The sequence below is a fragment of the Indicator indicator genome, chromosome 5 (assembly GCF_027791375.1).
Source record: "Indicator indicator isolate 239-I01 chromosome 5, UM_Iind_1.1, whole genome shotgun sequence".
Classification (NCBI taxonomy): domain Eukaryota; kingdom Metazoa; phylum Chordata; class Aves; order Piciformes; family Indicatoridae; genus Indicator; species Indicator indicator.
Window position 1 is genome coordinate 37,061,247 of NC_072014.1, and position 13,767 is coordinate 37,075,013.

Consider the following 13,767-nt stretch of genomic DNA (forward strand, 5'->3'; position numbering starts at 1 on the left):
GTCCATGCTTACAACAGTGAGATGAAGTTGTTAGTAAAGCAATTTACACTTACTAAAAAGCAGGAAAGAAATTACAGCAGACTAAAACAAATGACTTGCAGGGGTGGGTGGAACTGCCTTAGCAGAAGGATGAACACCACGTCCTACACCATTTGGGATTTCCCTTTTGCAGTAGTGCTCAAATCTCTTTTCCTTGCCTTCCCAAAGGAATGTGTCTTCATGCCATGTCATGGCAGAAGCTCCTGTGGCTTATTGTATTCCTGGTGGTAGTTAGCTTTGCCAAGAAGCTCTTTACTCCAAGTGCCACTTGGAGAAAAGCTGCTGAAGCTGCTGCGTCTCCAGTGCTGCAGCCACTCTTGTCTCATTATTTCTCATTGCTGTAAGTTGCCCAGAGCTAACATTTGAAAAGCTGCCCAATTTCAGGTTGATTTTGGGTGGATTCCTCTTGCTCATGACTACATTTGCATGTTGCCTGTGTCCAGTTTCTTCTCTAACTGAAAAGCTCTCAGCATACATTGGTCAGCTGCGCTTACCCTTGGCAGAGCACGGCATTCCTCTGTGCAAAACCAGAGAGTTAGCAAAGCTCAACTCATTGTCCAAAAGTCAGTTTCCAGAGATGCTTCTCTTTCCTTCCAAGTATGCAGAATGCTCTCACTGCACATAGGAATCATAGAATCATCATAAAATGGCTTAGGTTGAAAGGGACCTTAGAGATCATCTACTCCAATCTCCCCTCCATGAGCAGGGACACCTCTCAATTGGACTCAGCTGCTCAAGGCCTCATCCAACCTGGCCTTGACCACCCCTAGGGAGGAGGCATCCACAACCTCCCTGGGCAGCCTGTTTCAGAGTCTCACCACCCTCTTTCTGAAGTACTTGTTCCTAAGATCCAGTCTAAACCTACTCTCCCTTAGCTTCAAACCCTTCCCCCTTGTCCTATTGCTGGATACCCTTATGAAAAGTCCCTCTCCAGCCTTCTGTAGGATCCCTTCATGTATTGAAAGGCAACTCCATGGTCCCCCCAGAGTCCTCTCCTCTCCAGGCTGAGCAACCCCAGCTCCCTCAGCCTATCTTCATAGCAGAGATATTCCAGCCCTTGGATCATCTCTGTGGCCCTCCTCTGGACTCTCCACAAAGATGATGAATCAGGAAAGTTCAAATTGGAAGGGACCTCAAGAGGTGTCTAGTCCAGACTCCTGCTCAATTATGAGGTCTGATCAGGTAACTTGTGGCTTTGTCCTTATTTTGTCTTATTTATCCTCAAATTTGTCTTTAAGACCCCAGGCTGTCATTTCAGGTTCAAAGGTTGAAAAAGCCATATTTATGTGTTTGCAAACCAGGCACTTTGAGAGAACTCCTGGCTCATCTCCTTCCTTTGCAGGGAAAAAAATGGCCTGTTTAAAGAAATTATTGGCTTACAGGCTGAGAATTCTGAAAGAAAAGCACTATTTGGAAGACCATTTTTGTCCTGAATTGTGACAGTTAAAGGCTTTTCTGCACAAAGCCAGTCATGTAAAGAGGGTGGTGTTTTGACTGCCATTTCCACCACTGCAATCTCCAGAAGAGGCTGAAATTCAGCATAATTCTGTGGATGCTGCAGAAGTTACTTTTATTGCCATTTTATGAAGCTTTTCCTATGTGAGATGACTCCCTGAGTTAAATTTCATTGCAAGACCTTCCCTATATTTTGGGGAGGGAGGATGAGGTCTCAGACCTTCACAGGAACCTTATGCATTTAATTGCCAAGTCAACAGATCACCAAGGTTATAATTTCAGTTGCTTCTATAATTAATCTCCTAATTAACATTTTTCTTAGGTTATTAAAACCCTTAAGATGTTCTTAGGTTTTGTGCATCTTTTTCTAAAGCTTCTGGTCTCTGTTTCTCCAGCTGCATTTTAAATTTTAGAGGCATGATGCTGCTTTGTCAGGGAATGACAAGTGGCAGCATTGTCATGAGCTTCTGTCATCAGAAACAGCCTCTGCAAAAACTCAGTCTTGATTTTCAGTACCAACACTGCCTTTCTTTGGCTGGAAGTGACACTTTTCTGTCAATGTTGCTGCTTTTCTCTTTCCATTTGTGGTAGTAATTGACAAGAACTCTGTTAGGGCTTAGGAATTAAGGGATTTAAGGAATTAAGTCAGCCCAGAGGTGGTATGAAGCACCATGCCATCCTCTGCTTGGTTGTGTGGTTTCTGAGTTGGTAGAACGTCAGGGTATGCCTGGACACGTTCCTGTGTGACCTGCCCTAAGTGGTCCTGCTTTGCAGGGTGGTTTGACTTGATGATCTCTGAAGGTTGTGGAGTCTCCTTCTCTGGAGGCTTTCAAAACCCACCTGGATGCATTCCTGTGTGGACTTCCCTGGGTGATCCTGCTTTGGCATGGGGGTTGGACTCGATGATCTCTGGAGGTCCCTTCCAGCCTCTAATGTTCTGTGATTCTATGAAGATCCCTTCCAACCCCTAGCATTCTGTGATTGTTTCTGTGTCCCAGCTTGTCTGGGAGGAAACAAAAAATAAAATAGTGGTAATTAAAGACTCAGAGCAACAAAGAGAAACTGCAAGAGGTCAAACCCTTGTAGATCATCAAATCATAGAATCATGTAGATTGGAAGAGAGACGTTTGAGATCACAGACTGTTAGGGACCTCCAGAGATCAAGTCCAACCCCCTGCCAGAGCAGGATCAGCTAGGGCAGGCTGCACAGGAAGGCATGCAGATGGGTTTTGAAAGTCTCCAGAGAGGGAGACTCCACAACCCCTCTGGGCAGCCTGCTCCAGTGCTCCAGCACCCTCACCATAAAGAAGTGTCTCCTCGTGTTGAGGTGGAACTTCCTGTGTTGTAGCTTGTACCTGGTTTCTTTTCCTGTCACTGGGCACCACTGAAAAGAGCCTGGCACCTTCCTCTTGACAGCCCCCTCTCACATATTTGTAGACACTGATAAGATCCCCCCTCAGCCTTCTCTTCTCAAGACTAACCAGCCCCAGGTCTCAGTCTCTCTTCATAGTAGATCACTGAGTCCAACTTGCTTTTGGCAGCAAGGAAAGCAAGGGGCAAATGGAAGTGGAGGTCTTTAGTCTGCAACTGAAATTTATATTCATATTGGTGTCCCTAGTCTGATTTTTATTTCTGGGGAGAGGGGGCCCAGCCTCTCTTGCTCTCCTAATAAACCTTTTGGCAGCCCATACTGTTGTAAAATGTACATTTTTGTTCTAAAAAAGGCCACAATGGGTCATTTCTTGCTCTGTTTGTCCTCCCTGCCTTGCCTTGTGAACAGTCACTGTTTTGTTCACTGTGTTTATTCCAACTCAGGTGAGAAAGTACAGGGCTGAGAAACAGCTGAGGTGTCAAGAACAGGAGAAGAAAGATCTTCAACGGCTGGAGGAATTGAGAAAATTAATGGCTGAACAAGCAATTAAAGACAGAGAAAGGTAAAATAAATTAAATGTGAATAGAGCATTGACAGGAACTTGTTGGTCTAATTTGCTTTGGTCTCCCAGCTTCTTAAATTAGAATTAATTGAGATAAGTTGTTGTTGTTGTTGTTATTATTATTATTATTCCTCCTGTTTAGCTGTTGCCCCAGTCAATGCACCAAGGTTATACTGTGATTGTGTCCTGGATGCAATTTATTTGTAGTTTGAATTAATTAATATCCACCAAAGTTTTAGAAGTTCTGTAAGCACTGAACTATTGTGGTCATGGTAGGGTAGGCAGAGTGAAGCCAGCTGCCTTTGTGATCACTGGGTAAGAGGAGCTCCTACCTTCCCCCTTTGGAAACTCACTTCTGGTCAGGTTTGGTTTGTTTGAGAGGTGCACTGGAGGCCTCCAAGATATTTGTTATTCTGTTGGAGGGTCTTAAACTGCACATCTAGTTGTAGCTGCTCTGCACTCATTTGATGTGATTTGGGACTTCAGCCTGTTAGCACTGTAACCCTGGCCAAGTCCTTGGTGTAGAAGATGGCCTTTAATGACCTGCTGAAGAAACACTGGATTGCACAGAGGAATTCCTCTCACATGGAGGAGCATAAAAAAACCCCTGTATATGGTCTGGTTCTAATTGCTCTCAAATCACAGCCTTACCTCTTTACACAGAGGGAGGCACCAAATTGCCTGGACCAGAAATGTAATTAAAATAGGGTCAAAGTACCAGTGGCACTGAATATTAAGCTTCACCTTAAGCATTCTGGGGGAAACACTGCTTTGATCTTACTTGGTTACAATACCTTGTTGGCAGCTACATTTTAAATGTCTGTATCCTTTTGTCTGTGCATTCCCTTAAACACACCTGCAATGACTTTAGCTCCTAGCAAAAGAAACACACAGACTTGAATTACTGAATTTTCAGCAGAAGCGGTCAGCACACACACACATAAAAAAAAAAGCCTCTTGTTTTAAACCTGTCTACTGCACAATGTCATGCAATTGGGGAATGAGCTTTTCTAATGCTAATAAACATTGCAGAATAAAATGCAAGGCAATGGCACAGCTGATTCAGGAAGGAAGTAATCACACCTTCAGGCTGGTACCAACCAGAAGTGGCTAAATGCTTAGCATTATGCTTCCCACAATAGGAACAAAATAAAGCAGTTGAAAGAAAAATGCTTGCTGTTGTGGAGATGAAAGGCATTAAGTAATTTCCAAGAATAATTCATCCTCAGAGCCATCAGAATCACTAATCAGAGCAGAGAGATGTTGCTGCTTCAAGTGCCACACGTATGAACCACAGGTTGTGCCCAGCGCTGGAGCAGGGAGTGCAGGCTGCAGAGCTGAGGTCCTGTGCAAGCCAGCAGCACCCTCAGGTGTTTCATCTCTTCATTTCACAGAGACATTCAAGTTGGAAAAGACCCTCAGGATCACCAAGTCCAACTGATAACCCTGCTCTTCAAGGTTCACCCCTAAACCATATCCCCAAGCATCACATCCAAACCCCATCCAAGGTTGGTGACTTCACCACCTCCCTGAGCAGCACATTCGAATGCCTGACCACTCTTGCTGGGAAATAGTCTTCCCTACTGTCCAGTCTAAACCTACTCACTCTTAGCTTGAGGCCATTCCCTCTTGTTCTATCACTAATTACTTGAGAGAAGAGACCAGCAGCAGCCTCTCTACAATGTCCTTTCAGGTAGTTGTAGAGAGCAAGGAGGTCTCCTCTCAGCCTCCTCTTTTCCAAACTAACCATCCCCAGCTCCCTCAGTTGCTCTTCATCAGATTTATTCTCCAGGCTCTTCACAGCTTCCTTGCCCTCCTCTGCACTGGCTCCAGCACCTCCACATCTCTCTTGTGTTGAGGTGCCCAAAACTGGACACAATACTCAAGGTGTGGCCTCACCAGAGCTGAGTGCAAGGGGACAATCACCTCCCTACTGCTGCTGGACACAGCATTGCTGATCCCAGCCAGGATGCCTTTGGCTTTCTTGGCCACCTGGGCACACTGCTGACTCCTATTCAGCTGCTTGTCCTTTATCACCCCCAGGTCCCTTTCTGCCAGACAGCTTTCCAGCCACACTGCCCCAAGCCTGTAGCATTGCTTGGGGTTGTTGTGACCCAGGTGTAGGACCTGGCACTTGGCCTTGTTGAAGCTCATCCCATTAATGTTGGTCCATTGAGCCAACCTTTTGAAGTCCCTCTGTAGAGCCTCCCTACCCTCATGGAGATCAACACTCCCATCCAACTTGGTGTCATCTGCAAACTTACTGATGACACAATCTATGTCTTCATCAAGGTCATCAATAAAGATGTTAAACAGAAGTGGTCCCAACATTGAGCCCTGAGGACCACCACTTGTGCTGCAGCACCTAAATTGGTTCTGTCTTTGCAGAACTGACCATGGAAGATGGCACAGGCCAGTACCATGGCTCTGAGCTGACACATCAGGCTTTTTTGGGAATGGAAAAGATTTCTGGATTGTGAGCTGACTGGCTGCAAGATATGGCTTGTGTAGTGTGCAGAGTTTCTAATAAGAACCATAAGATACTTAAAAAGGGTCTGCTGTTGCCCTGAATTGCTCTTAAAAACAGTTTAAAATTAAGCAATGGGGCTTATAAAACAGGAAAATTGTTATTACAGTGTCAGTGTGCTGCTCTATTCAGGTCTCACTCCATAACTTCAAGATGCTGAGTAGCCAGAGCTATGAGCAGTCTTTTAAGAAAAAGATTAAAGACATCTGGAATTTCAAGTGACTCAGTCCAAATTTGCTTTCTACAATTCCTCTGCTTAGTCATTGTCTGACAGTGGAGACATTAAACCAATTGGACATTTCATTTTTTGGCCTGGAAGTTGCTAGGTAGCTGCAGTTTATGTTGTGTGCATGTCTTGGAACTGTTGTCTGCAGAGCAGCTGTAGCTCTGCTGCTCACTGCCTGTCCAAACCCCTGTGGGTTTAAGTTTCTGGAAGTTTGATCAAGTAGAAGATGTCAAGAGCAGGGAGGTCAGCACAAAATTAACCAGCAATGATGTTTGCACTCAGGAAAATGGGAGAGAGGCAAAGATTGTGCTGTGGCTTCTGCTCCAAGCACAGCACCTCCTGTGCTGTTGGGGTGGATGCTCACAGCAGCTTTGCTTCCATCATGCTGATAGGTGTGAGGGTGTCTGTAGAGCAGGGGCTGGGCTGTGCATCCCAGCACTGCACAGTGCTTTCCCTGCAGTTGTCTGACTAATTAGCAAAGGATCTGACCCCTCAGTTTGATCCCTCAGTGGATGCTCCTGCAATCATAGAATCACGGAATTGTTAGGATTGGAAGGGACCTCAAGGATCATCCACTTCCAACCCCCTGCCATGGACAGGGACACCTCACACTACAGCAGGTTGCTCAGAGCTACATCCAGCCTGGCCTTAAGCACCTCCAGGGATGAGGCTTCCACCACCTCCCTGGGCAACCTATTCCAGTGTCTCACCACCCTCATAGTGTAAAACTTCTTCCTAACATCCAATCCGAATCTACCCATTTCTAGTGTTTTTTTTTTCCATTCCCCCCAGTCCTGTCATGCCCTGACACCCTAAAACGTCCCTCTCCAGCTTTCTTGTAGCCCCCTTCAGATACTGGAAGGCCACAAGAAGGTCTCCTTGGAGCCTTCTCTTCTCCAGACTGAACAGCCCCAACTCTCTCAGTCTGTCTTCATAAAAGAGGAGCTCCAGCCCTCTGCTCATCCCCATGGCCCTTCTCTGGACACGTTCCAGCACACCCAGATCTCTCCTGTAACAGGGGCTCCAGAACTGGATGCAGTACTGCAGGTGGGGGTCTCTCCACAGTAGAGCAGAGGGGGAGAATCACCTCCCTGGACCTGCTGGCTATGCAGTGCTCAGATGGGTGTCAAACGTTGCCCATCCCAGCTGCCCTCTGTTTGGTGATGCTGCACGGATTCAGTCTGTGGTGGGTGGGAATGGGAGCAGAGCTTCTCAGCCACTGAGGGAATGCTTTTTGCTGCTTATCTCATATTTCCTTGCCTGACCACAGCCAACAGGATGAGTTGTCACATAGGGCAAAAGCCCTGCCCTATGTCATAACCCTGATTTTTAAAGTTTTGCTAAAGCTTTCATAGCCAACATCATAATTCATTGTTTCCTATTGAATATTTATGAGACACTGGCTGGAAGCAGAGTTTTAATGATATTCTGCTTATCACAAGCTACATCAGTGTGTACCCACAATGCTTCCAGAAGGTAGCTTCACTGAGGCTAATCAGCTAAACTCATTTTTCAGCCTGTGGTTTATGAAAACTGTTATTTACTGAAACTTAAAACGTCTTAATACTCAATTTTGTCTTCAAGCTTTTCAATAAGGTTGTTTCCTTTAAAGAAACAGCAGCTCAGATCTTACAAAGTGTAATAGATTGGGAGAAAACTAACAACTTTATTTGGATGTGGGTGCTGTGAAATGGAAGTCAAGTAAACACTGAAAGCCAAGTATAGGAAGTATTGGAAGAATGTTCCAAAGGAGGGACACAGCCTGCAGCTGAATGTGCATTTGCCAGGCTCTGCCTCCCCTGAGCAGGGACTTCACAGCTCTGCCTCTGCCCTCTGACAGTGAAACCTAATCTTTGTTAGTACTGGCTTTGCTCTCCCTAGCATCAGCAAGATGATGATCTCCTTGGAATAACACAGCCATGAAAATAGGAACCTTCTGCTCAGGAGCAGTAAATGCTGCCTCAAAATGCCAGGTCCTTGCTCTGCCCTGGTCTGCCAGGCAGTGACTGTGGCCATCAGTTGTAGTCATACCAATCCAAACTGGGTATGAGACGCTATCAAATGTTCCCATTTGCAATGCTTTACATCCCTGGGTGCGTGCAGACTTCTGCAGCAGAGTATTTGACGCTAGACCTGGATGAGTGCCCCTCAGTTTTCCTGCTGGGTGCTTCACAGAAGACTGGGAGCGATGTTTCCTTAGCAGAGGCTTCGAGGAAGTTCTGCCATGCACAGATGTCAGAGAACATTTCTTCTTGGCAAAGAGAACGGGCTGGGGAAGAGTCACAGAGCTATAAAAATCAGGCTAGAGAAAAATCTGTGTGCTGGAAATGAAATCTGAAAGGTTAGCAGAGTTGTGTGAAACAAACTGAAACAAAGCAACCCCCTCCCCCTAACAAATAAATACAACCACCCAAATTTTCCTTCCCCAAACTACAACACTCCAACAAAATGAACTCCTTACAAGCACCTGAATATGAGCCAGCAGTGTGCCCAGAAAGCCAAAGGCATCCTGGCTGGGATCAGCAATGCTGTGTCCAGCAGCAGTAGGGAGGTGATTGTCCCCTTGTACTCAGCTCTGGTGAGGCCACACCTTGAGTATTGTGTCCAGTTTTGGGCACCTCAATACAGGAGAGATGTGGAGGTGCTGGAGCCAGTGCAGAGGAGGGCAAGGAAGCTGTGAAGAGCCTGGAGAATAAATCTGATGAGGAGTGACTGAGGGAGCTGGGGATGGTTAGTTTGGAAAAGAGGAGGCTGAGGGGAGACCTCCTTGCTCTCTACACCTACCTGAAAGGACATTGTAGAGAGGCTGCTGCTGGTCTCTTCTGCCAGGTAATTAGTGACAGAACGAGAGGGAATGGCCTCTTGGACGTTAGGAAACATTTTTTCAGGGAAGGAGCGGTCAGGCATTGGAATGTGCTGCCCAGGGAGGTGGTTGAGTCACCAACCCTGGATGTGTTTAAAGGTCATTTGGATGTGATGCTTGGGGATAAGGTTTAGGGGTGAACCTTGTAGAGTAGGGTTCTTGGTTGGACTTGGTAATCCTGAGGGTCTTTTCCAACCTGAATGTTTCTGTGATTCTGTGAAATGAAAAAGGACAGGTTTTGGTTTTCAGTGTTTTGGTGAGCCACTGTGGTGTTATCAGATGGGTATAACCCAGTTTTCAGTTTCCAAGCTGAAATATCATAAGGTATTTACAATTTGACCTGAGGGGAAGGTGTGTGCTGGTTTGCAGGGTGAAGTTCAGACAGGCATTGCTGGAAAGGAGGCTGCTGGAGAAGAAGGAGCTGGCCCTCCAAGCAGCACGTAAGGAGGAGGAGAAGGAAAAATGCCTCGAGGCGCTCCGACAGCAGGTGGATTTATTTCCTGTCTGTAGGATGTTCATATACAATAATGATACAAACACACACTGTCATATCATGTGGGTGATAAAAAGAACAATTTTTCAGAAGCAGATGAATGAAGAAGTTAAAATGCCCTTTTTACTCTGACTTCAGCAGTCCTTCTGTCATGTCATAAATCCTGTGCGCTTCGTAACTGACAACAGCAGCGTGCTGATGTTCAGCTGCACTGCAGAAGCTGTTGATACCTGAAAAGAGATAATGTTTTTTTCTTTATTGAATGTGATTTCTCTCTTTTGATTTTTTTTTTCTGTTGGTTGGGATTTTTTGGGGTTTTTTTTTGTTTGTTTGTTTGTTTGTTTTTTAAATAATCTTAAGTCTATCTTCGGCCTTAGTCAAGATTTGTGAGTAATTTAAATTCTTCTTTGGTTCAGAAAACTTGCAGAGACCTTGGGTGATTTTTTTTCTTCAGCAAGGGATTTAACTCTGTGAAGCTTTTATGCAGGTGCTTTTAAAAAAGACACCCCAGAAAGCACTCAGTCATTTTTGTCATAGTGAACACAATGTTGTTTTTTTTCCCTGCTGGTGACTTTTGAAGGAGTGATTCTACCTTCATTTATATTTTTTGTGTCTGATCTGCTTGGGTTTTCCTCCAAAGATTAAAATAAAAAAATCCAGAGTTTGCATTCTTTGCACTTCAGGAGCTGCATCCTAAAAGTGCAGCCAAGGGAAAACAAGGGAGAGGGGAAAAGGTGCTCTTGAAATCCTTTTGATTTGGTTTAATTTAAGCAGCACTTATGCAGCAGCCCTCTCCCTGGGACTACCCATGGTTAAAGCTGCACTATCTGATGCAGCCTTGATCTCACCTTCAGCATGTCCTTCAGCTTGAGGATTAACCATCCCAGTACAGGGGGCATGCCAGTGACATTCTTGCCTGGTCCCTGGTGGACTGCTCATGGCCTTGTAAGTGCTTTCACTCCAGAGTTTGGGTGCACAAAGGCAAGAAGAAAGAAAAATATAACAGAGGTCAACTGCTGCAAGCCACCTTCTGTGGGAGAGCTGAGCATGACAGGAATAAAAAAAACAGAGGCATCACTGGTCTGTTGCTGCAGTTATTTTTTAAACTCAGGTTCATTTCCAGTCAATAATGCTTTATTTTTAATAATCTGGATCAATTCAATGTTCTGCAGCATTAACTGTTATTTTAGGTTGTCAATGCATGCTTACTAATAACTCTGTTATATCTTTCCTAAGTTACTGGTCAAATTGCATTGTTCTGTGTCAGTTTTTACAAGAGACTAGTTGAGAGCCATCCTGTGTTGGTCTCTTCTGACTCAGTTCCCTTGCTAAAGCAGAAAAAAGCTTCTAGAATGACCTTTTTACCAGAATGTTCCCACTAAAGAGTGGGACAGACTTCCCACTTCTTTACAGTTTTCTAACCAGGAAATACAGTTTCATAAGTGCAGAGTCCTGCACCTGGGAAGGAATAATGAACTGCAGCAGGAAAGGTTGGGAGGTGATCTGCTGGAGAGCAGCCCTGTGGAGAAGGAGCTGGGAGTGCTGGGGGACAACAAGTTCTGCATGGGTCAGCAATGTGCCCCTGTGGCCAAGAAGGCCAAGGGGGTCCTGGGGTGCATTCAGAGGAGGGTGGCCAGCAGATACCAGGGAGGTTCTCCTCCCTCTCTACTCTGCCGTGGTATACACCTGGAATACTGCATCCAGTTCTGGGCTCCCCAGTTCAGGAGGGACAGGGATCTGCTGGAGAGTCCAACGGAGAGCTACCAGGATGAGGAAGGGACTGGAGCACTGCCCTGTGAGGAGAGGCTGAGAGCCCTGGGGCTGTTCAGTCTGGAGAAGAGAAGGCTGAGAGCAGATTTAATCAATGTTTATCAATATCTGAGGGCTGGGGGTCAAGAGGGAGGGGACAGGCTCTGCTCACTTGCACCCTGGGATAGGACAAGGGGCAATGGATAGAAACTCCAGCACAGGAGGTTCCACCTCAACATGAGGAGGAACTTCTTCAGTGTGAGGCTCACAGAGCACTGGAACAGGCTGCCCAGAGGGGTTGTGGAGTCTCCTTCTCTGGAGACTTTCCAGACCCATCTGGATGCATTCCTGTGCAACCTGTGCTGGATTCTATGGTCGTGGACTCGATGATCTCCGGAGGTCCCTTCCAACCCCTAACATCCTGTGACAAAATATGCCCCTTGGTTGTATGTGGGAAAAAGAACAGTTGTCCAGTCTGTATATTTTGACAGCTTGTAAATGCAAAGATGACACTGCATTAAACAGATGGAAGAAAAAATTATCAAAACCAATTGTAAATATTTTTGTTCCCTGGTTTTAGCTATTCAGATGGTGTCCTGACTTTGGTTATTTTGCTCAGACATCTTTTTGTTTTCTCCAAAGCAGTGTCAGCCTACAGCTGGATTTTTTAACACAAAGAAAAGGAGCCATGAAAATTAAAAAATGGCAGTGGAGTGTCTGGGAGAATCTCTGATACTGATATGGCCACAGGAAATGAAACAGTTAAGAGAGATGCATCTCAGAAAAACTCCAAAGCATGGTGTTCCTTGTGGCTCAGTGCTGCTGCCCATGGCTCCATAAGGGCTGTGAACTGCTGGTCTGAACACCTCTCTTTCCATCAGATAAACAAGTCTGGGCTTTCAGGAGCTGTGGATTCTGCTGAAGGCCAAGTGTGCTGGTTCCTTTTGGTTTCTGGTTTCAAAGGTCAGAGTTTGTGTCAGTCTCTGCTGGAGAGCCCAGGGTGCTGCTCTCTTAGCATTCTTGCTGAGCCAGGGCCACTCTGGCAGCCAGGGCCACATGTTGTGGTTGCACTGCGAAGATCAGAGGTGCACACAGCTGGGAGGGCTGGGCTCTGGTTGCCCAAAGCTTTAGTTTCCCATTGGGGATGTGATGAGGCAGCAACATCACAGAAAGTCAGGGGTTGGAAGGGACCTCCAGGAATCGAGTCCAACCCCACTGCCAAAGCAGTCAATCTGTTTCCAGAAGAGGACAGCAGCACAGGAACACTGCAGGTTGCACAGGAACACATCCAGGCAGGTTTTGAACATTTCCAGAGAAGGATACTCCCAACCTCTCTGGGCAGCCTGCTCCAGGGCTCTGGCACCCTCCCCTTGAAGAAGTGTCGTCTTGTGTTGAGGTGGAACTTCCTGTGTTCTATCTTGCACCTGTTGTTCATTGTCCTATCACTGGGCACCACTGAAAAGAGCCTGGCACCTTCATCTTGACTCCCACCCCTCAGATCATTCTAGATGTTGATAAAATCCCTTCTCAGCCTTCTCAAGACTAAACAGCCCCAGGTCTCTCACTTTCTTTTCATGGAAACACCACCCAGCTTTCAAGTCCATGTTGTCAAGGACTGGCAGTTGGCACGCCTGACGTGCAGGTTGCTCTCTGCTGAGCCTGCCCACATGGCAGCCAGTCCTCCCCTAGCAGCAGCTCTGGGCACACACACTGCTCTGTGCAGTCCAGCCAGTTCAGTTGTCTCCACTGGGAAAGAGAAAAAAGATTTCCCTGATTACTGATCTCTCTCTGAGTGGTTTTACTCTGGGTTCAAGCTCTAAGCTTCACGACTTTGATAGAGGGATACAAGGTGGTTTAAGACAAACTGAGACCCCACCTGGAGCACTGCATTCAGTTCTGGAGCCCCTATTACAGGAAGGATCTGGAGGTGCTGGAGCGTGTCCAGAGAAGGGCCACGAGGATGATCAGAGGGCTGGAGCTCCTCTCCTATGAGGACAGACTGAGAGAGTTGGGGTTGTTCAGTCTGGAGAAAAGAAGGCTCCAAGGAGACCTTCTTGTGGCCTTCCAGTATCTGAATGGGGCTACAAGAAAGCTGGGGAGGGACTTTTTAGGGTGTCAGGTAGTGATAGGACTGGGGGGAATGGAAAAAAAAAAAAAACTAGAAATGGGTGGATTCGGATTGGATGTTAGGAAGAAGTTTTTCACCATGAGGGTGGTGAGACACTGGCACAGGTTGCCCATGGAGGTGGTGGAAGCCTCATCCCTGGAGGTGTTTAAGGCCAGGCTGGATGTGGCTGTGAGCAGCCTGCTGTAGTGTGAGGTGTCCCTGCCCATGGCAGGGGGTTGGAGCTGGCTGATCCTTGAGGTCCCTTCCAACCTTAACAATTCTATGATTCTATGAAATTATGGAGTTCTTGAAGGAGAGAAACAAGCATGTTCTCTTCTCATTGCTGCTGCTAACCTTTTCTCATGTCAGCTCTA

The 13,767-nt window shown here is 46.3% G+C and overlaps 1 protein-coding gene across 1 annotated transcript in view; it reads left to right on the forward strand.

The window, feature by feature from the left end:
- The window catches only part of CCDC148 (coiled-coil domain containing 148), a 54,990-nt gene that overhangs the window by 38,977 nt on the left and 2,246 nt on the right, over positions 1–13,767 (forward strand). Inside the window, exons 11-12 of the mRNA XM_054381262.1 lie at positions 3,310–3,428; positions 9,414–9,531. Of these exons, the coding sequence (XP_054237237.1) occupies positions 3,310–3,428; positions 9,414–9,531 (237 nt within the window). The remainder of the gene's footprint in view (positions 1–3,309; positions 3,429–9,413; positions 9,532–13,767) is intronic.